We start from the raw sequence: 25,795 nt of genomic DNA on the forward strand, positions 1-25,795 counted from the left end.
TTTGATGATATACTAATCTACGGCAAGTCTTGGAAGGATCATGTCCAACATGTCGACATGGTGCTCAAACTATTGGAGGAGAAATAATTATACGCAAAAATCTCCAAATGTTTCTTTCGAGTACAAGAGGTGGAATATCTGGGTCATATTGTATCTCATGAAGGTGTTAAGGTAGACCCTAGCAAAATTAAAACCATTAAGGAATGGAACATCCCCACATCCATAAAGCATCTACGAGGATTTCTCGGGTTGACAGGGTATTATCGCAAGTTTGTTAAGAATTATGGGAGAATAGCAGCACCTCTAACAACATTATTGAAGAAAGATGCATTTTCATGGACTCTAGAAACAACGAAGGCCTTTAAATATCTTAAAGAGGCAATGTGTCAAGCACCAGTCTTAGCTACACCAGACTTCACAAAAACCTTTATTGTGGAATGTGATTCCTCAAGAAATGGAATTGGTGTTGTTTTAATGCAAGAAGAAAGACCCATTGCTTTTGAAAGTCGTCCAATCAAATGAAAGTATTTACACAAAGCTATTTATGAGAAGGAAATGTTGGCAATACTACATGCACTTAAGAAATGACGACCCTATCTAATGGGAAGACACTTCAAGGTAAAAACAGATCATGATAGTCTTAAATACTTTTTAGAACAAATATTATCTTCAGAAGAGCAACAAAAATGGGTCACAAAGATGTTGGGTTATGACTTTGAAATCATCTACAAAAAAGGGAAGCAAAATGTTGTGGCAGATGCACTCTTAAGAAAGGATGAGGATGTGGAAGCATTTATTTGCACCATTTCTATTATCCAACCAAATTGGATAAATGAAGCAAGGGATGAATGGAAGAATGACGAGGAAGTGTGGGCACTCATTCAAAAGATACAACAAGATCCTAGTACATATGATACATTTAGCTGGAAAAATGATTCGTTATGGTACAAGGATCGGTTATACCTATGTAAGAAGTCACAACTCAAACAAAAGATTCTTAGGGAATTGCACACCTCTCCCTTAGGAGGGCACTCAGGATTTCTAAAAACCTACCACAGGGTTAAGAAGGAATTTTTTGGGATGGCATTAAATCGGATATTCAAAAGTTTGTGGCAAAATGTTTGGTTTGCCAATAAAATAAAGTTGAAACAATTAATACCTCAGGACTATTACAACCTTTATCCATTCCAAGCCAACATTCGGAGGAGGTTTTAATGGATTTTATCACAGGTTTACCCAAGTCCGAAGGAAAGAGTGTTATCATGGTGGTAGTTGACAGACTTACCAAGTATGCACACTTTTGTGCATTATCTCATCCATTTAAAGCGAGTACAGTTCTATTGCATTTATGGAAACAATGCAAAAACTACATGGAAACCCAAAGATTATTGTAAGCGATAGAGATCCCATTTTCACTGGAAATTGTTGGACAAGATTATTTTCTTGTCTTGGTACTCAGTTAGCTCATAGCTCATCTTATCATCCTCAATCTGATGGGTAAACTAAGATAGTAAACAAATGTTTCGAAAGATATCTTCGTTGCTTTGTATCTGATAAATAAACACAATGGGTCAAATGGTTGCCTCTGGCTGAATGGTGGTATAATACTTCCTTCCATACTGCAACAAAAATGGCCCCATTTATGGCACTTGATGGATATCATCTACCATCCATCACATCATATTTAAGAGAAAATTCTAAGGTTCAAGTAGTGGAAGATCACATCGAGCATCAGCAACAAGTTCTCCAACTCTTAAGGGATAACCTCACCTTGGCGCAGAATAGAATGAAACAGCAGGCAGATCAACATCACAATGAAAGAAGTTTTAATGTAGGTGATTAGGTATTCCTACGGTTACAACCATATAAACAAATGTCCTTCAAGAAACCTAAGAAGGATAATAAATTATCACCAAAGTATTATGGTCCGTACAAGGTATTGCAAAAGATAGGTACTATGGCATACAAATTGAAGCTTCATGTAGCTTCCCGAGTGCACCCAGTTTTCCATGTATCATGCTTAAAGAAGGTTACAGGTGACAAGCTTCCAGTTCAAACAATATTGCCAGAACTTGATGAGGAAGGAAAAATCATATTGGAACCTGAAGCAGTCAAAGAAACAAGAAATCAACAGCTATGAAATCGATCAATTTCAGAGTATCTCATCAAGTGGAAGAACTTACCCGTTGAAGATTCCATATGGGAGGATGAGAAATTTATACAGAAGCTTCCATAACTACTCAAGCGTTGAGGACAACACTTTTTTGAAGGAGAGGGCATGTTAGGTCCCTATAATACTAGTGATTCCCCCATTACGATTGTCATTGTATCCCTTATTGTTATTGTTGTGCCCCTATTGTCCCCATATTGTTATTATTGTGCCCCACAGAATCCCACTATTATTATTTTTGTGCCCTTATATTATTATTATTAGGTCGGCTTTGGTTATATTGTGACCCCTTAGACTCCTATAGGAAAGGAGGTTTTATCATTTGAATCATCTAAGAATTGTTCATTTGTGTAATGTAAAGGAGGTTTCTCCCTCGAAGAGGCTTATTTCTAAGGCATTGATCTATCTTTTCTATCTTTTTGTGAGCTAGTTTCATAACATATTACTAATTTGATATATATATATATATATATATATCTGTTAGCTGCAAATTCTGTTAGACGCATACTCTGATAGCCATTTTATTTATTTATTTATTTTATATTTTTTTTTATTTTTTTTTTTTTTTTTCAGCAACAAAAAAATGTCTGTTTTGTATTATATAAAACAATACATAATTCAGAAAATAGGGCTAGCGTAGCCACCTTGTTCCAGAATCCTATCTAGATTTAGCATGGTTATCTAGCCCCATATTCCACATACTATTTACAATACAATATGACACTAATATATACCAAGAAGTGTAAATATCCAACATTGTCAACTATATGCGGAAGCACAGTGTGTCATTGTTTACATATATACCATATACAAAAAGGGAAGAGCAAATGCATATAAACATATACTTATCTCATATGGCCATGTTCTTCACTTGAATCAGTAGAGAGTGTGTTCTACCCAGGTAGGAGGAGGCATCCAACTTCTATAGTATTTGTCATCATTTTTATTTGGATGCGCAGTACTTCTGTTGTATCCAACAAGCCCTTCTTTGACATCCTATATGCATTCTGATTGTAGTCCCGACTAATATGTTGTAGAGTGGATTCTTGGAATGTGGCCCATAGCTTTTCAATCCGACATAGCCAACCTTGTAGTGTATTCTGTTGAATCTTATTTTTTCCAATGATATGATCAATGATGCACCGGGAATCCCCATAGATATGCATGTGAGGGATGTCCATGTATTTTGTGAACCAAAGTAATCCCCACAAAGCGATGGCTTCTGCTTTCATGCTCGATCCCTCTCCCGCATACTAGTGTATCCAATACTCTTGGTCTTCAGAGAACTTTATCCAAAAGCCACAGCTGCACCTCCCTCCTTGTGATGCCCCATCCAAAAAGCCCGCTGGGTAAGCAATGCTTGGAGCCACCCCCTTGTCAGCCTTATCCTTGTGCGGGATGTCATTGTCTTTATCAACACTGAGCCATTAATTTATGTGAGCAATTACCATTTCTTCTTTCACCTTAACATTCCCAAAGATACATTGATTGCACCATTTCCAAATCTCCCAGAAAAATTCCAAGGAAAGCATCCTCCATCTGGAACATTGAATGCTCCACCATTTGAAACAATCAACAATATTATTGTATTGGACATATGGAATGTTCATATTAGCAGAAAAATGTTTCCATATGTGGACAGAAACAGGACATTCCAGAAATAGGTCACTGTTATCTTCCCTCTCATTCCAACATAGGTAGCAGATCCCCAGACCTTGTCGATTTCTCTTTTGTAGGTTGCCCCAGGTAAGGTTTTTATTTCACCATGACAACCACAGGAACATGATGAACTTGGTGGGCATTTTCGTACTCCAAAATTTGTAAAACCAACATCTTTCAATGAGTTGTTGCTCCATCGTGCATAAGTTGAAATAAATATCCTCTACCTCAATCTCCCCAAAAAAATTTCTCTTTCCCACCCAAGTGATCCGATCGCCCCTACCGTTATGGAAAAAACTAGCACTTCTCATCTTATCTGTGATTCGCTCCCATTCCAGTTCCAATTGTCCAATTAGCTCCAGCTGATTAGGATCCTTCCAAATCGATATGCTACCAAGCCATTCTTGGATAACTTGGTTCTAGAAGAAGATGCCTCTGCTGTTGAAAAGATTCAATAAATCTATATATATGATTTCTTACGTGCTCATACCCAGGATCCAATACCCTCCTATTATAATCCGATGTCCAGTACCAAATTGCCAGCTTAAATTTTGCAAAAAAATGTTTTTAATCCTGTTAAAACTACGCCATATCTTCGATCTCGTTGTGATACAAATGGATCCCTGGCGCATCCAGCATATAAAATATTTGTTCTTGAGGTATTTGTAACATATCAAATTACCCCATATTCCTTCTCCAAAAATACCCCGCCATAACGACTTTAACAACAATGCCCAACCAAAATGCCTAAGATTTATTATGCCCCATCCTCCAAGCTTTTTTGGTCTGGTAATCTTCTCCAATTTGACAAGGTGGCATTTGTAGTTTTTTGCAGCCCCTGACCAAATGTAGTGTGCCATAATGTGACTAAGAGAGTTTATAATGAGCTGTGGGAGGTGAAATAAGTGAGCCCAATAGACAGCCTGTTGGGTGAGCACAGACTAGGTGAGGCTAATACGACCTCCCAGTGAGAGGCACCAGAATTCCCAATCCCCGATTATCTTATGAAATTGATCGACCAGCCACATCCAATTGATGTTCTTGTATTTACATGGCTTTAAGTGATATCCAAGATATTTCATATCCACAGCTAGTGGATCTGCACCCACCCCAAAATTTCTCTATATATATGCAATGTCCTCTAAATTACATGTGCCATATAAAATAGAGGATTTGAGATCATTCATAAAGAGACTTGTGGCCCGTCCAAAATTTTTGAAAATTTGTGATAATGTGAGCCATTTATATCTGTTAATCATGCCCATTATCAGAATATCGTCCACTAAAAAACTATGGGATACAGGGATTTGATTACTTATTTGTAATGCATTAAAACGACCTTCCGCCACCGCTTTTTTAATATGTAGACGTAAACAGTCCATAGCAAGAATAAATAAGAGGGGGGAGAGGGAACAGCCCTGTCTAAGACCCCTCCCAACCCTGAAAAAATGTGATGGATATCCATTTATAACCACTGCGTACCTGACGTTAGTGATGCATGCCATAATCCATTCAACTGCATTGGGCCGAATCCCAATTTTGTGTAGAACCATCTGGAGATATTCCCAATCTAAACAATCGTATGCCTTTTTGAGATCAACCTTCATAACAACAACATTCATTTTTTTTCATGAATTGAGTGCAGCCACACCTGAGTTATGGCCACAACATCTTGAATTTGTATGTTCTGTAGGAAGCCATATTGTTCCGGGGATATATACTTTGATAATATCAACTTCATTCTGGTGGCAATTGTCTTTGAGATAATCTTATAGATAAGATTGCAGAGATAAATAGGGCGGAAGTCAGAGAAGGTGGACATCGTTGCCTTCTTCGGGATGAAGGCAATGAATGTAGAATTAATATGAGGATGAAGAAACCCTGAAGTCTTGTCTCTTCCACCATGTTTAGAAGGTTCTCCTGCAAAATATCATAGAAATGTACAAAAAGTTCAACCATCCAGCCATCCAGTCTGGGAATTTTGTCTCCCTTCAGCGTTTTTATAACCTGTAGTATCTCCTCCACCATGACAGCCTTGTACAGCTCCAAGTTCGCCTCCAAGCATCCTTGGGTATTCACTAACCCCCCATACTTGTTCCTCCCTGCATTCATGTTCCCTGTGAGTGTAGGCTTGTTCAAAGTGTGTGACCGCAAGATTTGTGATCTCCTGTTGTGTGCGGTAACACTTCCCTTCAACATCTTATATCTCCCATATGGTATTTACCTTCCTTCTATGGTTAGAAAAACGGTAGAAGAACTTAGTATTCTTATCTCCCTCCCGGATCCATATAGCGCGCCTCTTTAGACGCCAAGTTTTCCCCATTTGCTGAAGGATCTTTTTCTTTTTCAGTTCAAGTGCACGCATTTCATTTTGCACCTCAACTGACGAGGAGTGTGAATCCATTTGGTAATGGAGAGATGCGAGGGCCTTGTCAATATCTAACAACTCCTATCTCTGTAGTTTATCATCAAGACAAAGATGAAAAATCTGATTTATCTAGGAAATTAAATAATAGAGATACATAATGTTTAAAGAAGAAAAATATGATTTATCTGGGGGATCAAATAATACAAATACACAATGTTAAAAAAACAAAATTAGAAAAATTAGATTGTTAAAAAGAATCATTGATATTTTATAAAATTTCATATTTATTAAAATATATTAATAAAATTAACAAATCTAGTTATTAACATTTCGCCCTCATAAAAATGTAATACAAATTCAATATAAATTATTTACCAAATAAATAATCAAATTAATATAATAATACTATTTTATTAACGTACTGATATTTGTTAAAATTTAATCATTATTAAAATATATTAAATATGAATAAATCTAATTATTAATATAATACAAACTTAATGTTTAATAGAATACTTACGAAGTAAATAATCAAAATAATAAAATAAAATATTAGACCGAGGAACCTGAAATATATATATATATATATATATATATTCTATTTTTTATTAAAATATATTTTATTTTATATAGAACTATGAATTATGTTCTAGGAATAGGCAGACAATACGAATATAAAATAAATAAATAAATAAAGATAAGAAGATATAAAAGAAGAAATAAGAGAATGAAGAAGAAAAATGACGAAAAAAATGGGACAAATCAAAGGCATTAAAGAAGAAAGGATAGGAATCCCATTGCTACTTAATTTCCAACTATCGTCTTTGTTAAGATTGTTTGTTTGTTTCTTATTTTCGTTGGCTTCCCTCAACTTCATATGATGTAAGTGATCAATCTTAGCAAAGACCTGGGGATCCTCAATACATACGTGGTGTTTAGTTTTCTTAGCATACTTAGCTGGAGCTAAGGAGCAGGGCCTATTATATTTTATGTCAGTTTTAAGCTCCTAAATTCTCTAATTGATGGAGAGACCTGCCTCTCCAATATAGGGCGTCCCACATGAGCATGGGATTAAGTAAACGTCTTTCATGTTTTTAGGTCTCTAATTGATGGAGAGACCAGTCTCTCCAATATAGGGCGTCCCACATGAGCATGGGATAAAGTAAACGCCTTTCATGTTTCTAAGTCGTCCAGTCTTTGATAGTTCTAAGGGAGCTCTGAATGGTGTTAAAAAGTAAGTAATATTGGATTATGGACAAAAACTAATGCATTGTCTGAACATACTAATACTATGCTTTAAAGTTTTTGGCCTATGCTTTAAAGTTTTTGGCCAAAATTCGACAAAAATATTTCGGGTTAAATCTTAATTTTTGTTGTTTAAAATGAGGCTTTTACTATATATTTGAATTCAAAACCCTAAAAAAACTCTCACAACACTTAAATTGTGGAGAATTTACAAATAAACCTTAGATCATAAAATATATAAAAAAATCATAAATATAAATAAATAAATAAACTTTAACAAAACTAATTTATTACTAATTTATATATAAAAAAATCACTTATTCTAATATAATGTTAATTCAAAATTATATTTTTAATCAAATATTTTTTAATTAAAAAAAACACAATCATTATTAATAATGAAATCGAAACATTTAAAAAAAAAAATAGTCATGGTTAAAGGAAAAAACTAATTTGTAATTTTTTTTCCTTTTATTATAATGTTATTAATTTCTTAAATTTAAAATCAATCATTATTAATAGTGAAATTGAAACATTTAAAAAAAATAATCATAATTAAAAAAAAAAAAAACTAATTTGTAATTTTTTCGTTTCTTTTACCATAATGTTATTAATTTCTTAAATTTTAAATTATTTTATTTCATCCCATATCATTTAGTTTTCAAAATATGTGATTATTATTAATATCCATATTAAAATACATATATCAATTTCAATATAATGTTGTCAATATCTCAAATTAATACTAGTTCCAGTTTCATAAATACATAATTTAGTAATATATTTTTTAGTTTTTTATAATTTAAATATATTGACGATTATGATTTATATCAATTATATTTATTAATGTAATTTTATTAGTGATATTATTTTTGATGATATAATTTAAAACAATTAGAAAAATTATGAAAAATAAAACATTACTTTAATAAAATTATATAGACAGAACATATAAAAAAATAAAGAAATAGTCGTAATTTAATTTATAAATAAAATGACTTTTTTTCACCATATTTTTTTTTGTCAGTTTTAATCAAAACTAGACAAAAAATTTTAAAAACTTAAATTTAAAATTATGAATTAAACTACACTTATATATAATTGCTAATATATAACAAATTATTATTATTTAAATCTTATATTAAATAAATAAAATATAATGAATAAATAAATTTTAAAAATGATATTAATCTGTATTTCAATATTAATATTTTGTATTAATTAAATATTATAAACTTCTAATAATTAAAAAAAATAAAAAAATTAATTAAATAGTTTTAAAAGCAATAATGTAATGTGCATTTTATATGAATAGTGATTCATTAAATGATATTTGATGATGAAAATTAGTTTATCATTATTTTAACATAATCAATATAAATGTATGTTAATAGAGGAAATTATTAATCATGTAGAGACATTAAATCTCTTGATGTGTAATTTTTTTTCTTTCAAATTTTACACTTTAAAAAATTTGCACCTCAAGAAATTTGATAGAGTAATAATTAACATAGATCTATGTGAAAATATTATAATTATTAAGTATTATTATTATAATTTATAAGTAATCTAAAATAGAGAAATAAATATTCAAAATTAATATTATGATACTATAGAAAGATTAATATACTATTATAATGGAGCACCTAAGTTAAGAATCAAAATTTATTATAATAAGATAAGTAATTATTATTTATTTAATATTTGGAATATGTTATCTTTATTTTATTTTATTATTCTCATTATAATTATTAAAAAGTTATGTATTATTATTATTGTTAAAGACAATTAATATTATTAGGTTATGTATTGTTATTTTTAATAATTATGATATTATTAATATTTATTTGTTATTAAGAAGCTTGCTAATGGGAAAGCTAGAGATATTGAAGGTTACCAAGCCGAAATTTTCAAAATGAGAAGGTCTATCATCATCCCTCATATACACAAACTCCTCAATTTGGCCGTGAAACATGGCTTCCTTAAGCCTTGGATGCAAAGCCTTATTGTGCCTATCTTTAAAAGTGGGGATAATAACGCCCCCTCTAACTATAGAACTATCATTATTAGCTATATTTTAGTCAAATTGTATGGGCTCATTTTGGAAAAGAAGATTAGCATCTGGCTTGAAATTCATGGTAAAAGGGCTAAAGGGCAAGCAGGTTTTAGAACCTACATCAATCAACTATTGACCACCTTGTTACTCTTAGGACCATTGTTGAGGAGCGTTGCAATAGCAAAATTGATCTATTTTGTTGCTTTGTTGACTTTAGAAAAACTTTTGACACTATCCCTTAGAAGAAATTATGGAAAAGGCTTTTTGAGAAATCTAGGGCATCAAGATTAGGTGATTTGTTTATTAATGATAACTACTTGTGAATGCTTTTTACTTCTTAGATTAGGATCTTCTTTTACTTATGTTAGTATAGTGTTATTCTCCATCAAACAACTACCAATGCATTAACCATAAATAGACAAGAGATACAAAATATAGGTTACCAACCAAGGCCAAAACCTCTCCCACTTGAGAGGAAAACCCGAACAAATTCTTCTTCTTATAGAGACTTCAAATGACGAATACCAAGACTAAGACCCTTGGCCTATTTTCCACTCCAAGACCAAGACACAAGGCTTCTTTGACAAGATCCTTCTTTCTTTAGTAAACAATAGTCAAAGTTATGTTCCTTCCTTCTTCTCAACTACCCTTCAACTTCGGCTTCCTTTTGCTTCAAATCTGCGCCTTGTTTCAGTCTCCTTAGAAACTCTAGTTGCAACATTCATGAGAGAGATATACGATGATCTAATCCCTTAACCTTCTTCGCTTGGACTGAATAGCTAACTTCTCCAACTCGACTTGCTGAACTAACTTCACAAGTGATCTTGCAGATCTCGGTTCGTTTCAGTTTCTTCTCCAACAGATGCAACCTCCTTTTTTCGCACGTGTGACAAGAGATAGTCCTAAAGCATATCAGAAAAGATGCCAAAGACTTCGCTCTCCTTCTCTCCTTCTTCGTTGATGATTAGACTCCTTTCCAAGTGAATTTCACACTTCTTATTTCAGCTTGATCTTGACTGAAATTCTTGTCATGAAATGAGGCCGAGCTGCCTTATTTACAGTTATTTCCCAGTCAAATTAGGCCGATTTGAGTGACGGTGAGAGACATGTCTTTTGGAGGAGCTAATTTATTCCATCTTGTAGTTGTCTTTACTTGGTCTTGGAGGGCCTTCTTATACATTTAATTGCTCATACAAAAATGTAACATGCCTAAGAAGGGTCCTTCATACATGACATTGACTCAAATTGACTTAGATGACAAAACCTAAAGGTTCACAATGGGAACCTTAACTAAAATAAAATTTCTTGTTCATGAAACCCATGATTCAAGTACTACAAAAATAATTTATTTTCAGCTTTTCATCAATTACATAAAATCAAAATTTACACATGTCATTATGAAGACCGAACCTAGTTACACTTTTCAACAAAGGCTAGGTGAGATAATGGTTCTTGTCGAGCTGAGGGTTGTTGTAACTAGGTTATATGAGAATGTTATTGCTAAGCTTAAGACCACCAAGGATTGGTCTAAGGAGATTAAATGCAATATCAAATTTAAGCAAGGATGTCCCCTATCCCCTACCCTTTTTGGCGTTTACATTGATAAGCTAGAAGAGTGTTTTGAAGCTCTAGGATGCAACCAGAACTTGCTAGTATAGTCATTACTCTTCTCCTTTATGCTGACAATATCGTTCTTCTTGCCAGAAGCCCCGATGATCTCACCAAGCAACTTAGAATCCTCTACGATTACTGCTCCAAGTTGGGTATGACTTTTAATACAGTGACAAGACTAAATTCATGATAATTAAATCCAAGAGGATCAATTATGATAATAATTACTTGGAGAAGGTTTCCTCATACAAATACTTAGGTATGGACATTCACCATTAGCTCAACTAGAATTATAGCATTGAGAAAAGGATAATAGGAGGATGGAAAACTTACTATGAGCTTAAAAACAATTGTAAGTCGGCTGACCTTGGGGTTTGGAGTAAAAAAAAATCCTCTTTGAGACTCACCTCACCCTTGTTATTTTCTATGAATGTGAGGTTTGGGGCTGCAGTATATCTAGACAATCATGAAAAAAGATTGAGATGATCCAAAAGAAATTTATAATCTACAACCTCAAGATGAAAGGAAATACTCCCTACCCTATTCTCTTGATTGAAACTAGCCTCTCTCCCATTGAAACAATGGCAATGTTTAGGTATTTTATGTACAAGAGGAGGTTGTACAACATGGAAGAGACTCCACAAAATTGCCTCAACTCTAGTCAAAACCCCCACCTCTAGCTCAAGTGATGTTGACATAAAGATGCTCAATCTTGGCTTGACTAGTGGGGGATAAAGGAGGAGATCATCTTGAAGAATAAAGATGACATTAAAAACACTATTACCTCCAAATTTAAGGATAAGATGTGGGAGGATAAGGAGTTAGAGGGTAAACGAAGTTAAGATATTATGAGGAGGTGATCAAACCCACTCTTTCTTTATCTTTCTGTCTTGACCAATGAAAAGAAGAAAATGAACATTGCTAAGATAAGAAATAATTCTCGTGAGCTTCGAAGTGAAACCAGGCATTGGTTTATTCCGGAAACACCTTAGGATGAAAGAATATGCCCCCTTTGTGATACTAAGAGTGTTGAAGATGAAATGCACTTTCTCTTGGATTGCTCGACCCTTGCTCACTTTTGTTTTCCTTTTCAAAACATTTGTCACACTACCAACCTTCATGACTTGTTAAATCAACAAATCTACAATGATCTCAAAACGTTTTTCTCACTTCTTTTCGATCATAGAAAAAATATTAAAGAACCCCGGTTAATCACTTACCTTGTTAAGGTCCAATAGACCATATTGGTCTTTGAGGATGTTAACCACCACCACCACCATCATCATGTAATTAGGTTTTAAACTATTGTTATTAACAACATTATTATTAATATTAAGTTATGTGTTATCTATATTATATATATTTTTAAATATGGTGATATTTTTATTTATTATTAATATTGTAATTTATTTTAATTATAATTATTGGTAATTTAATAAAGACTATAATATTAAGTTATGTAGTATTAATAATTCATCTTAACTTCTGATCTACAAAGAGTTGAAAGGAATCAAATTTCTCAAGAAGCAATCTTCTTTTTGAGTGTGATCTTCTTCTTCTGAAGATGCAATCTTCTTTTGATCTATGCTAGTTTTGAGCAACACACTAATAAATGTCTTAATTATAAGAAATTTGGATCCCCATCTAGAATTACCATATATCTATGTTGGTTACATACATAGGTGTTTATTTTGAAATATGGTTTATAATATTATATTATAAAATAAATCATTTATATAAATGAGAGTTATATTTTTATTTATAAAAAGATAAATGAGATTTATATTTGAAACATAATTATAATATTAAAATAAAAATATATAAAATATTATAATTTAATCATATTTAAGTAGGAAGTATTTTTAATTATATAGATAGATATTTATTTTGAAATATGGTTTATAATATAATATTATAATATTATAAATCATAAATAAGAGTTATAGATGTTATATTGGAAAACAATAGAATCTAATATTAAAATAAAATATATAAAATATTATAATAATTAATTGTAATTTAATTATATTTAGGTAAGTAATATTTTTAATTGTATAAATAGATGTTTATTTTAGAATATGATTTATATTATAATAATAATATATTATAGTATAAACTAAGGGTGTATATAGATAATGATTATATTTTTTTTATTGTTATAAAAATATAAACGAAAGTTTTATATATATATATATATATATATATATATGTGTATATTTTGGAAAATGATTCCAAATAAAATATTATATTATATTATAAATGAGAATTATATTTTGATTTCTAAAAATATAAATAATAATCATATTTGAAATATAAAATTATGTTATTTAATATAAAGATTGAAATATATGAAGTTATCTTATTTAATATGATTATTGAAATATTTATTTATGATTTATTAAAATATTTTTATGTTCTTAATATATTTTTGTATTAAACATTATATGTCATCTAAAATAAATTATACATCATGTAATATCAATCACATTAAATTGAAAATTTTATTTAATATCAATAATATTAAATTGAAGATTTTATTTATGATGAACATTGATTTATTTTTTTTTATTACTATCTCTTAATGTAAGTATTATATTTTCCCTCGTATTAATCTCTAAAATGCCTCTTTGTCCAATAATATTATATTTGTTATATATTCATATTACATATCTTAAAAATTTTATTATTATTTGAATTAATAAATTTTATTTATTAATATAATTTAAATTTAATATAATTTAAATTTAATATAATTTAAATATTAATTATTTTTATTTTATAATATTAATGAAATTATAAAAAAATGATTTTGATTTTTTAAAATTAATTGACTGGTTAAAATTCTCTATATCTACATATAAGTTTTATGAGTTCTATTTTCTTTTTTTACAAAAATATTTTTGGTGGAGTAAGGAGTGAAATTGGGAAAAAATATTTAGAATAGTATTTAAAAAATGATTAATGAAAAATATAAAAAAACAAAAAATATTTTAAATAATTAATGAAAAATATAAAAAACACAAAAAATATTTTAAATAATTAAATATTTAATATTTTATTTAGATATATTAAATATTTAGTTTTTAATTGTTTTATGAGTGAAGAGTGATTATAGTTTTTTTGGTTGAATTTTATTATTTTGAAAAATTTGGAAATACATAGTAGCTTGGGAATCTGGACCAGTTTCAAAAATATACTCTCTTTGAGAAGGAGAGAGTCAACTAAAACTTAAAGGTATAAAGGTAATCAGACTATATCTAACTTGCCTAACTAACATTGTATAAAAAAAGTTACAAATATGCGATTACAAACCATAACCATATCATAATCATGCCATAGAGTCTAATCATGCAACTGGGAGGGTGTTGTAGGGTCTGTTGAAGTTTGAAGTCTATTGTGCCCCTGGGGAGTGCTAATGTGATGCTCAATCTTCTTCGTCCTCCCTTGAATGTTTGTGCAAGTGCTCAAGAGATTGAAGGATGTCCATGTGGGATTCATGATGATCTAGGATAGTCCGACCCATAAAAAAATGTCATTTTCCAATAAAGATCAATTGTATGCATATACTATTTAAATTGCCCTCTTGTATGACCAATATCAAGGATCTAATTTACCCATTCAGTTGAAGCCTCTGTATTTAAAAGAGAGGTAAGAGAGGTTCAATGAGAAAAAGACTTCCCCTTCCATTTTGGTGAGCTCTTCCAATATAGAAGCAAAGAAAGGCTCAATGAGAAAAAGACTTCCCCTTCCATTTTGGTGAGCTCTTCCAATATAGAAGCTGGAGTGAGCTCCCAATAACAAGATATGAAACCTTCAATCCCATAATACATACAAATTCACCCCATTAAATCCGCTCTTGATAATAAACAACCCACCTTCAAATCCAAACCTTTAAAAAAACCAAACAACTAAATATCCAAAAACAATCCTTAATGAACGCCACCCTACCTATAATACCCAAAACTTTTTACCTATAATACCCAAAACCCAAAACTTTATGAATACTACCCATCAGTTATTACCATGTTCCCATGATTTATATTTCTTAGATCGTTTACATTGGGCTTATGGTCTTCTACGTTGTTGCTTATGCCATGGTGCTCTAGGGATTCAACGGGTCGAATCACATGAATTCCTCTCCTGTAATAAGCTTGAACATTATGGATAATTTGGCAAGAAATCAAATTTTCACCTTGAAAACAATGTCCATTCACCCCGTAAGCATTAGGAAGAGACAAGCCTATGATCCTTCTTTCAGCCCTCGCAACCTCCAAGATATACCCCAAAGCATAAGCAAACAGCACATGGGGATAGGGAAGCAAGGAGGCAAACCTGTCTTGGCCTTTTCCCACCGATGGCCCTTTTGCTGGGCAACTTTGAAACAGAGAAGAAAAAACCACCACAATAAAATAAATATTTTAATATAAAACTTTGAGGTAATTTGTAAAAATATTTGATAAAGAAACAACCAAATACAAAATTAAAAACAAACTTATTAGTAAAATAAAATTAATATAATACATTCCTAAAATTTAATTATTATTATTATGTTTTAAGGGGCTTCTATTTAAAATTTAATTTTAATTATTATTATTATTATGTTTTAAGGAGCTTCTATTTAAAATGTCTAATTTTTCCTTTATAAAATATATATATATTTTTTCAAATATTTTTCCTTAAATTTTCATCACTGCCTAAATAGATAAAATAGTAATAAAATTTTAGAAAGAAGGGAAACTGCTTTTTTGGCATTGATTGATTCGACATTACTGGTCAGAGAATTTGAAAAGACACAAAACGGATAGAAGCCGTATGGTTGCACAAGTTCCGTAACACAATGAAACTGCTGTGTTGGTAGGTAATGAATATAAGGTGGGTAAAAAATATATTGTGAATATATACAGCCTGAATGTTTATCGGCAGGTTAGTATTTTTCAGCGAAAAATAACTAACCGGCCAATAACATTAAATAAACTGAGACTATATATACCCACCCTTAAAAGTTAACAAACCAGGATTCCAAAAGTGAGCATCTACAGCTAGCTTATTTAATTGCCATTCGCAGGCTATATATTTGTTGCCGTTATTTTCAGTGATGTAGCATTGCTTTGATTTAAGTTCATTAAAAGTCAACAGAATCTACAAAATGACGACAAAACTGGTAGGGCGGAGGATCGCCAACAGCCTTGTAACTTGGAAGTTAGCGATGCCAGAATTCCAAAATAAGATTCCCTCCCAAATCGCCAGCCATTGTCACGGCCTAAAGCTGTCCCAAGCCTAAAGCTGTCCCAAATGGAGTTAGTATTCCAAAAGTGAGCATATCCGGCTAGCTTATTTAATTGCCATTCGCAGGCTATATATTTGTTGCCGTTATTTTCAGTGATGTAGCATTGCTTTGATTTAAGTTCATTAAAAGTCAACAGCTTATACAAAATAACGACAAAACTGGTAGCGCGGAGGATCGCCAACAGCCTTGTAACTTGGAAGTTAGCGAGGCCAGAATTCCAAAATAAGATTCCCTCACAAATCGCCAGCCATTGTCACGGCCTAAAGCTGTCCCAAATCGCTCGTCATCGTCACGGCCTAAAGCTGCGAAACTGTATACTGACCTCTGCAGCCAAACTGATTCAATATAAATAAATTCTTCCATTCATCATCTCATCATTATCAAAGATCAGCGTCCAAACCTCCACTACTTCCTCAGCTCAGACAAGAAACATCGATAAATATGGCTATGGCTGCAATCCGTAGCCAGAGATTCAGGACTCAGCTCATAAAATTCCCAAATCTGGCGACAAGCCGCTCGGTGTCTTCTACCGCCGCTAAAGAAGAAGAACGAGACGCGACGGAGCAACTCTGCCACTATTTTCCTGTGACAAAGGGGGCAGATTTTAATTTCCAAAGCAACAGGCCACGGATTCGACTAGGGAGCTCTATCTCTTTCTCCCCCTATTCCTCGACGGGAACGCTCCAGGCAAGATATTCACTGTCATTTACTTTAATGAATTCAAAAATTTACACCTTACATGTGCTCCAGGCGCTTCGGTTTCTTGATTCCTTTATTCCTCGGAAGCATATTATTATGCAAATTCCCATGGCGTTTAAAAGATTCCTGTATTTTTCTGTTCAGCCATTATAACTTTTTAATTCCTTCGTGAGAATTAAAGGTTTGAAACATTTCGTTAAGGTCTGGAGAATGTTAGAAAGCGTTATGGCAGAAAAAAAAAGAGTAATGGCAGAAGTTCGGTGATCTACGCAGATGCGAGTGCTGTTTCGAAAATTAATACTATTGCGAGGCGTATGATGCTTTCTGTGAAGTGTGCGGTGTGTGTATGGGCAACACTCTGTAGACTGCTTGTCCTGTGATTCGAACTCGCAACCTCTTCCAATGAGAATAGAATGGAATTTTCCATCGCTGGCTTGCAGATATTATTAATTAATATTTACAACGATCGAAACTGATGTTCCGTTTCAGGTTGACGGCCATCTGGCCGTCAAAGTGCGTCCATAATCTCTTTAATTAGATTTCTTTTTCGATTTTTATATTATTTACGGAACACATTCCAATGTAATGTGGCCCGTAATGAGTTAGGTGTCATTTTCCAAATCAATCACTCGGTAGAAATGTGCTCAACCTGGGTTGAAACACTTTTACCAAATTTGACTGTCCATAGATATTTTTGGGAGCGTTCGATGGCTTTAATTGCCGGGAGGGCGCAAAGGCGCTTTTAAGATTTTTTTTTTAATACTATTTTTCAGGTGTAAATGAGTTGGCCTGTGGAGTGTAAATATTAAATTAGTATACAGTTTTAGATTTAAGTTGGTATCAAATTTCATGTAGAAGGCAGAGTGTTGGAGATACTTCTATGTAATATTAAAGCTAATTTGAATTTAAACTTAATTTAATATGTTATTTTTTTAAATACTTAGGGAGAAATTTGAATTTCTAGTCTTACTATTTATATAAAACTTCATTATGTGGCTATTGCTAATTAACTGCCCTACATACATTTAATGTTTATTATTTTTATTAACAAAAATAAAGAATATTTTTTAATATAATTTAAATGAATTTTTTTAAATAATTTAAATGAATTTTTTAAAAATAAATTTTATCTCCAAAATTGTTAAAATTTATTTTTAAATGATAAATTTGAATGACAAAATCTATATTGTCTTAAGAATCCATTTATAAATGTAACCATTTCCCAAGTCAACCCGCTTCCCCCTATAAAGCTACCTTATACAGAGCATCGCGAGAAAGGTGGATCGGCATAGAATCCGTTCTACATGCAATTTACTTTTCCAAGGCTTTCGTGGGCTTTCCCGCGTCGACCTACCAGACGCAGGGCATCGCTAGCAGGTTGAATCGGGTTAAGATCGGGCTTCTATATAATATAATTTATCAAGTAATTTTACTTGTTCCTGGAAATCATTTAACTATTTTTATTTATTTATTTTTGTAAATTATATATTTAATACTAGTTGTTTTTAAGTGTGACTTTTGAAAAATTTTCTGCCGATCTAATTTGTGTAGAATTCAGTAGGGATCTTTTGAAATCACAAGTTTGAGGGGTGGATTTTACACAATCTAAGTGCTCAAGGGATTTTAGAGTGTTGAATCCATACATATAGTCAAAAACTAGTTTAAACAACACAAATGAAAATCTGACCACATTTTTTTTCAACGATTCGGGTCAGAAATCTACGTGAAACTCTAAAAAGTTACAGATAAAGACAAATCTATTTAATACTAAAGTTCTAAAATTAAGAATAAAAATAAAAATCAATCAATTGATTTTAATGTAAAAAATTTTATATAGTTGTTTTTTTTAAATAAATATTAATTAGAGCAACACCGCATGGGGTGAGAAGTGGTGAGTTTGGGGAACCACCATCTCGCACAATCACCATGAATGACGTGTTAGTGTCATCTAAATCTTTGAACAATGTAGTAAATACTTGCGGGTGGATGTGGTTTAGACCTGAGCTAGCTTGTATAAGGTTAATGTTAATCATACCCAAAATAAGTGGTGGTGTTTAAAGAGACCGTTGTTGGAATCTCACCATGACCAATTAACATGGAGTCTTTTTACCTTTAAATAGGTTACATTAGAAATGAATTGTTAGGATATTCCGACACATAGGAAATAGTTAAGTACAACTTGGTCTAGTATAGAGTTAGGTAAAGTGTGTTTCTTTACCGTTGTACATTTTGTAACTTACAATCCGACGGTCACGATATGTAGTGATCCGACGGTTCATTCTCTCCTCGGTATTACCGACACTTGATCCGTGGCTTGACACCCGATTGGTCCATGAATTCTATTTAAAGCGCATGGAGGGTCATTTGTAGGGTAATCCGTGCATGAGAGAAGCTTATGTAAATTTTCATTCTTTGATTAATAAATTGCCTGAAGTGGCCGCGTTGGCTCACGCCGTGGACTGTTTCCCTCTTTGAGGGTTTTAACCACGTCAAAAATACTGGTGTATTGATTTGAGATCTGGTTGTGAGCGGTGTCCTTTTGGTGTTCTTTCTGAGGAACTTACCCTGTAAATTCCTACATGGTATCGGAGCTATTTGAGGGTCGCGTCCGTTGGTGATCCAAATCTGAAGCCGGTAGAACTGCATCCGACTGCCGTTTCCTAGATCTGCTGTTTCTGACTGCTTTCGGGCCGAGAGGACTGCTCTATTGTGTTCGGAGCATCTGTTCCAGTGAGGAAACGCTTTCGTTTCACGCGAAAAGGTTTCCGGTAGCCCTAGCTGCGTCATTTTTAAGATCTGGAGGTATACAGTGTTTATTTGCAGTTCACTGTTATTTTCTCTCTGCTTATTTCGGTTTCGGTTTATTTACCTTTTTTTTAACCGGATCTATACCTTTCATTTCTGCGTATGCTCTTTGCCCTGCGACTCTGTGCGATCTGGGCAAATCAGAAACAGAAAGGAAGGATTTTTCTCATGCGTATGCTCTTTTCCCTGCACCTTAGTGTGATCTCGGAAAATCAGAAACATTGAGAAAAATATTTCGTTTTTCGGCTAAAGCTAACTTTGAGCCGCAAGGTTCAATTTTTGAAAATATTTAGTTTTTTGGGTAAAGCTAACTTCGAGCCATAAGGTTCGTTTTCTTTGCATGTCCGTGTTGGGTTTTGTGTTTTTTGTTTTGTAGGGAAAAAGAGCTTTCTCAAAGCAAGCACGCAACCCAAGGCCCCCCCTCTCTCTCTCTCTCAAATTTTTTGTATAGATCAATTGGTTCAAAGCTATTTTAAGAGAGTAGAGGTCTTGGGTTCAAGTCTCCATTTTGTGGGGGCGGACTTTTTCATTTCCGCACATTCCCGCACTTCGTCGGCAACTTCAACAACTTTTTTTCAAAAAGCCATAACTTCTTCATCCGGAAGCCTTTTTCAGAGCCGTTTTTTTTAAACCAGCCTAATTTTTCGAGATCTATCCATTGGAACACTTACTTTCAGCATCTTCAGCTTCAGTTTTTTAAAAAATGGAAAGTCCATGCCAAGTCATTCTTGACAGCACTAACTACTTCCAATGGATATCCTACATGGAAGATTTACTTAGAAGTAAAGGTCTCTACAGAATAGCCACAGGCCAAGAGAAGAAACCAAAAGATGAAGACAAGGCTGCAAAATGGGAAAATAGACAAGATCAAGCACGTGGTTTGATAGGGATGTCTATTTCTCCTGATCTTAGATTCCATATTGCAGAACTTGATACTCCTCATGAAGCATTGGAACAAATCACTAAAGTTTTTGGGATTAAAAATGAAATTAGAGCTCATCAACTTGAAAATGAGTTGCTTACATTGGATCCTAATAATTTTTCTTGCATTGAAGATTTCTTGTCCAAATTCAAGACCCTTAGATATCTCTTGGAAGGTGTTAAGGTTAAGAAAGAAGATAGTAACCTTATTTATTCCATCCTTACTAAGTTGGGACCAGCCTACTCTGTATTTGTTTCCACCTTCCATTCTACAAGGGAAGCTTTCATTTGTCAAGGAAAAGACTACAAGGCCCCTTCCTTTGACTCTTTTTGTGATTCTTTAATAAGAGAACAAGAAAAACTCTTACACCTTGGTCTTCTTAATCTTGGAAACTCTTCCAAGAAAGCATTAGCCGCCCAGCAGCAACCAAATTCCAAGAATCCTAAGAAGTCATATCCTAAAAAGAATGGTCCTAAACCAAACAAGGGTCCTAAGCAATTTCAGCCCCAAAATGAAAAATCATTTCAACAATATGATAAGACAAATAAAAACAAAAGGAAGAAGACTGATAGACATTGCAATTTTTGTAATCGAGATGGCCACTTAGAATCAAAATGCTTTAAAAAGATGGAAGCCTTGGAAGCAGCAATGAAGAAGCATAACATCCATTTGGGACAATCTTCAACTTCAACTTCATCTTCAGGAATGGCACTTTCTGCATGTGGTTGTCAAGCATCTCGGTCTGGCTATGCATTAAATGTATCTTCTTCTTCTCATTCTTATGAGTGGCTCATTGATTCTGGAGCTTCTTATCACATGGCCAAAAACAAAGCCATGTTTTCTTCTTTAAATGATTGTAACACCAAAAATATCTATGTTGGTGATGATAGATCTCTTAATGTTGTAGGGACTGGAACTGTTCATCTAGACAATGGTCAGTTTAATGATGTATTATGTGTTCCAACCTTATCCTGCAACCTTCTATCTGTATATCAGATAACTCATTCAGGTGAAGGTAAAATCGTTGAATTTTCACCTCATGATGTTGTAATCAAGGACTTAAAAGATCCTAAACAGATTTTGGCTACTGGCATTGCTGATGACTCTACAAGGTTGTATAAGTTTCACAACTTTGGGTCATCAAATCTTCCCTCAGTATTTGTTGCTCATAACGATGAAGTGAGCAAACTTTGGCATGAGCGATTTGGTCACTTAAACTATCGCTCCCTTCAGCATCTATGTAAAGAAAATATGGTGACAGGTCTTCCTATGGTATCTTGCAGAGATGGCGTTTGTTCCGGATGTGTACTCGGAAAACATCATCGGGACAGTTTTGAAAAACGTGCCTCTTGGCACGCCTCAGCCCCTTTACAGCTTGTGCATAGTGATTTATGTGGTCCACTTCCAGTTGTGTCATTCTCTGGTTGCAAGTATTTCTTAACTTTCATTGATGATTTCTCCAGACGCACTTGGGTATACTTCTTAAAACTCAAGAGTGAAGTATTTAACACTTTTTTGGCCTTCAAGGCCTTTGTTGAAAAACAATCTGGACATCAAATTCTTAAGTTAAGATCTGATAATGGCGGAGAATATGTTAAAAACACATTCATCAACTATTGCACTGAGAATGGAATTCAAATGCAACATACTGTTCCATATACTCCACAACAAAATGGTGTAGCTGAAAAGAAGAATCGCACCTTAAAGGAAATGGCTAATTGTATGCTACAATCTAAAGGACTTGGTCTTAGTTTTTGGGCAGAAGCAATTAACTGTGCAAATTACATAATAAATCGCACTCCTACTAAGGCTTTAAAGAATATCACTCCAGAAGAAGCATGGAGCTCAATCAAACCAGATGTAAGTCACTTTCGTGTTTTTGGAAGTGAAGCGTGGGCCCATATTCCAGATGAAAAGCATAAAGATTTAGAACCTAAGAGTGAAAAATGTACTTTTGTTGGATATTCTGAAGATGTCAAAGGCTATAGACTTATTCCATTTAAGTCCAAAAATGTTATCATTAGAAGAGATGTAAAATTTGATGAAAATATATCGGCCTGCGAGCCTAGTCCGGCGGATGTGCCACCTCTCCCTATCTCTTCTACCTTTGAAAACATTTCTTCTTCAGATGATGAAAGTGAGGATGACAATCCTCCCCCTCCATCTCAGGATCCTCCTTCAGCTCCTGAGCTTCCAAAATGGGTTCGTGCTACCCGAGATGCAGCAGGTGATCTTGCCGGTGATCCTACAGATCAGCGACGCACACGTTCTCAGTTCGAGAGAGCCTCTTCTTTACTGGCTCAAGCTCCAGTAAATTATGATCCTGACACCTTTGCAGAAGCTTCAGGCCATCCAGATTGGGAAGCAGCTATGAATGAAGAATATCATTCATTATTGGCAAATGATACATGGGATCTTGTTCCTTTACCAAAGGGACGAAAACTTGTTAGATGCAAATGGGTTTACAGAACCAAGTATGGACCAGATGGGAAAGTTGATAAACATAAAGCTCGTCTTGTTGCTAAGGGATTTTCACAGGTTGAAGGCATTGACTACACTGAAACCTTCTCCCCTGTTGCCAAAATGAACTCTATCCGCCTTGTTCTTTCCCTTGCTGCCTCTTTCAAATGGGAAGTCCATCAGATGGATGTTAAATCTGCCTTCTTGCATGGGGACTTGCATGAAGAAATCTATATGGAACAACCCATTGGCTTCATACAAACAGACTCTAGCCTTGTATGTCGACTTAAGAAATCCCTTTATGGTCTCAAGCAAGCTCCTCGGGCTTGGTATGCCAAAATGGATAGCTTTCTTTTAGAGTCTGGCTTTTCTAGGTGTCATTCTGACAATACTGTCTACACCAAGAAAGTGGGCAACTCTCTTATCATCCTTGTTCTTTATGTTGATGATCTTATCCTTACTGGTAGTGATCCCAACCTTATAAACCATGTGAAGTCTAGCCTCAAAAGGAAATTTGAAATGACAGACTTAGGACACTTACACTATTTTCTCGGTCTTCAAGTCTTGCAATCCAAGGAGGGTATTTCCCTTTCCCAGTCCAAGTATGCTTGTGATATTCTACGTCATTTTCACATGGAAGACTGTAAGCCAGCCCCTTCTCCCTTTCAGTCAGAAGTCAAACTCTCAGTCACTTGTACTTCTCCTGAAGTTGATGCTACCTTATACCGTCAACTTGTAGGAAAACTTTTGTATCTAACCCATACTCGTCCTGACCTTTCCTTTGTTGTTGGCCTTGTTGCTCGGTTCATGCAAAACGCCCGTGAAAGTCATTGGAAAGCAGCTAAAAGAATACTTTGTTATGTTCGAGGTACAGTTCAGTTTGGGATTCATTACAGTGCCAAAGCATCTCCTCTATTGGTTGGTTTCACTGATTCTGATTGGGCTGGTGACCCTGATGATCGGAAGTCTACTGCCGGTTATGTCTTCACTCTTGGTTCAGGACCTATTACATGGGCTTGTAAGAAACAGGGTGCCATTTCTCTTTCGTCAGCAGAAGCAGAGTATCGTGGTGCCGTGGAAGCTAGTAAGGAAGCCTTGTGGCTTCGTCAGATCCTATCAGAGTTTGGCTTTGAGCAGCAGCATCCGACTACACTTTGGTGTGATAATCAAAGTGCCATTCAGCTATGCAAAGATCCAGTCCAACATCAGCGCAGCAAACACATTGAACTACACATGCACTTCATCAGAAAACTCATTCATGACCATGTTCCTGAAGTACAATATTGTTCAACAGATGATCAGGTTGCAGACATCTTCACAAAGGCTCTCACAGAGGCGAAGTTCACTAAACTTCGCTTTATGGTAGGAGTTCAGGAAGTTGTCACTAAGGGGGGATAGGCTCTAGTGCCTCCTTCCTTCTCCTATTGTGTCATATTTGTAAATCCTTCAATCCTATCCCAAGTTGTTCTTAAGGGGGGATGTTAGGATATTCCGACACATAGGAAATAGTTAAGTACAACTTGGTCTAGTATAGAGTTAGGTAAAGTGTGTTTCTTTACCGTTGTACATTTTGTAACTTACAATCCGACGGTCACGATATGTAGTGATCCGACGGTTCATTCTCTCCTCGGTATTACCGACACTTGATCCGTGGCTTGACACCCGATTGGTCCATGAATTCTATTTAAAGCGCATGGAGGGTCATTTGTAGGGTAATCCGTGCATGAGAGAAGCTTATGTAAATTTTCATTCTTTGATTAATAAATTGCCTGAAGTGGCCGCGTTGGCTCAGGCCGTGGACTGTTTCCCTCTTTGAGGGTTTTAACCACGTCAAAAATACTGGTGTATTGATTTGAGATCTGGTTGTGAGCGGTGTCCTTTTGGTGTTCTTTCTGAGGAACTTACCCTGTAAATTCCTACATGAATACCATGGACAAAACTATGGGTTCTCATAAACTTGAAGCCCAAAAATTGCTAGTAACTTGATCGAGTCAAGTTTAGGCAAACCATTCTAACACTGTGTGGAGGGCGGGGGCCATCATTTCTGAAGCAACCAAGTTGCCTCGCCCTGATTTTCGTCTAGCTCCTTGTATGCAGTGGTTATTTTTTTTCTCGACCATGCCGACTTCGGAGTTTCCCTCAAAGTTGTTTCCCTTCTCTGAGTCACTGGTTCACAGTGTTGGTTGCGAGCTCTCTTCACCTCACCTCACAATGAGAGAGAAAGAGCTTTCTCTTTTGTCGCTTCTCCCCGACATTCTTTTGAGACCGCATAATTCTCTTGTTGTTAAAATTGGCAACTAGGGCCAAACTCCATGTGGGTCATCTTATTTATGGCAGCTAATATTTTTCTTGGATCCCTCTCATCGAGAGGTGGAGGATTGATCTAAAGATCATCCGATTCCGATAAGTATTCATGGAGTTACGAATTTATTTGTGTTATAAGACAATTCGTCAAGGTCAGCCAACAACCAAATAAACCCCACATGTGCTTAACATTTTAGCATAAAAGGAGA

General features: G+C 34.2%; 1 protein-coding gene across 6 annotated transcripts in view; it reads left to right on the plus strand.

Annotated features, from left to right (window-relative positions):
• Positions 1–16,556: 16,556 nt before the first annotated feature.
• Positions 16,557–25,795, plus strand: part of LOC149241084 (branched-chain-amino-acid aminotransferase 5, chloroplastic-like) — a 172,119-nt gene continuing 162,880 nt past the window's right edge. For 2 of the 6 annotated variants that reach the window (XM_089373868.1, XM_089373869.1), the window contains exon 1: positions 16,557–17,083. In XM_089373868.1, the coding sequence (XP_089229994.1) occupies positions 16,838–17,083 (246 nt within the window). In that variant the 5' untranslated portion in view covers positions 16,557–16,837. Of the gene's footprint in view, positions 17,084–18,348; positions 18,519–25,795 lie in introns of those variants that run through there. The other 4 variants (XM_089373870.1, XM_089373872.1, XM_089373873.1 and 1 more) reach the window with 4 other exon arrangements.

The sequence above is a fragment of the Pinus tabuliformis genome, chromosome 8 (genome assembly GCF_031772625.1).
Source record: "Pinus tabuliformis cultivar Carrire ecotype Pingquan chromosome 8, CPIR1, whole genome shotgun sequence".
Taxonomy (NCBI): Eukaryota; Viridiplantae; Streptophyta; class Pinopsida; order Pinales; family Pinaceae; genus Pinus; species Pinus tabuliformis.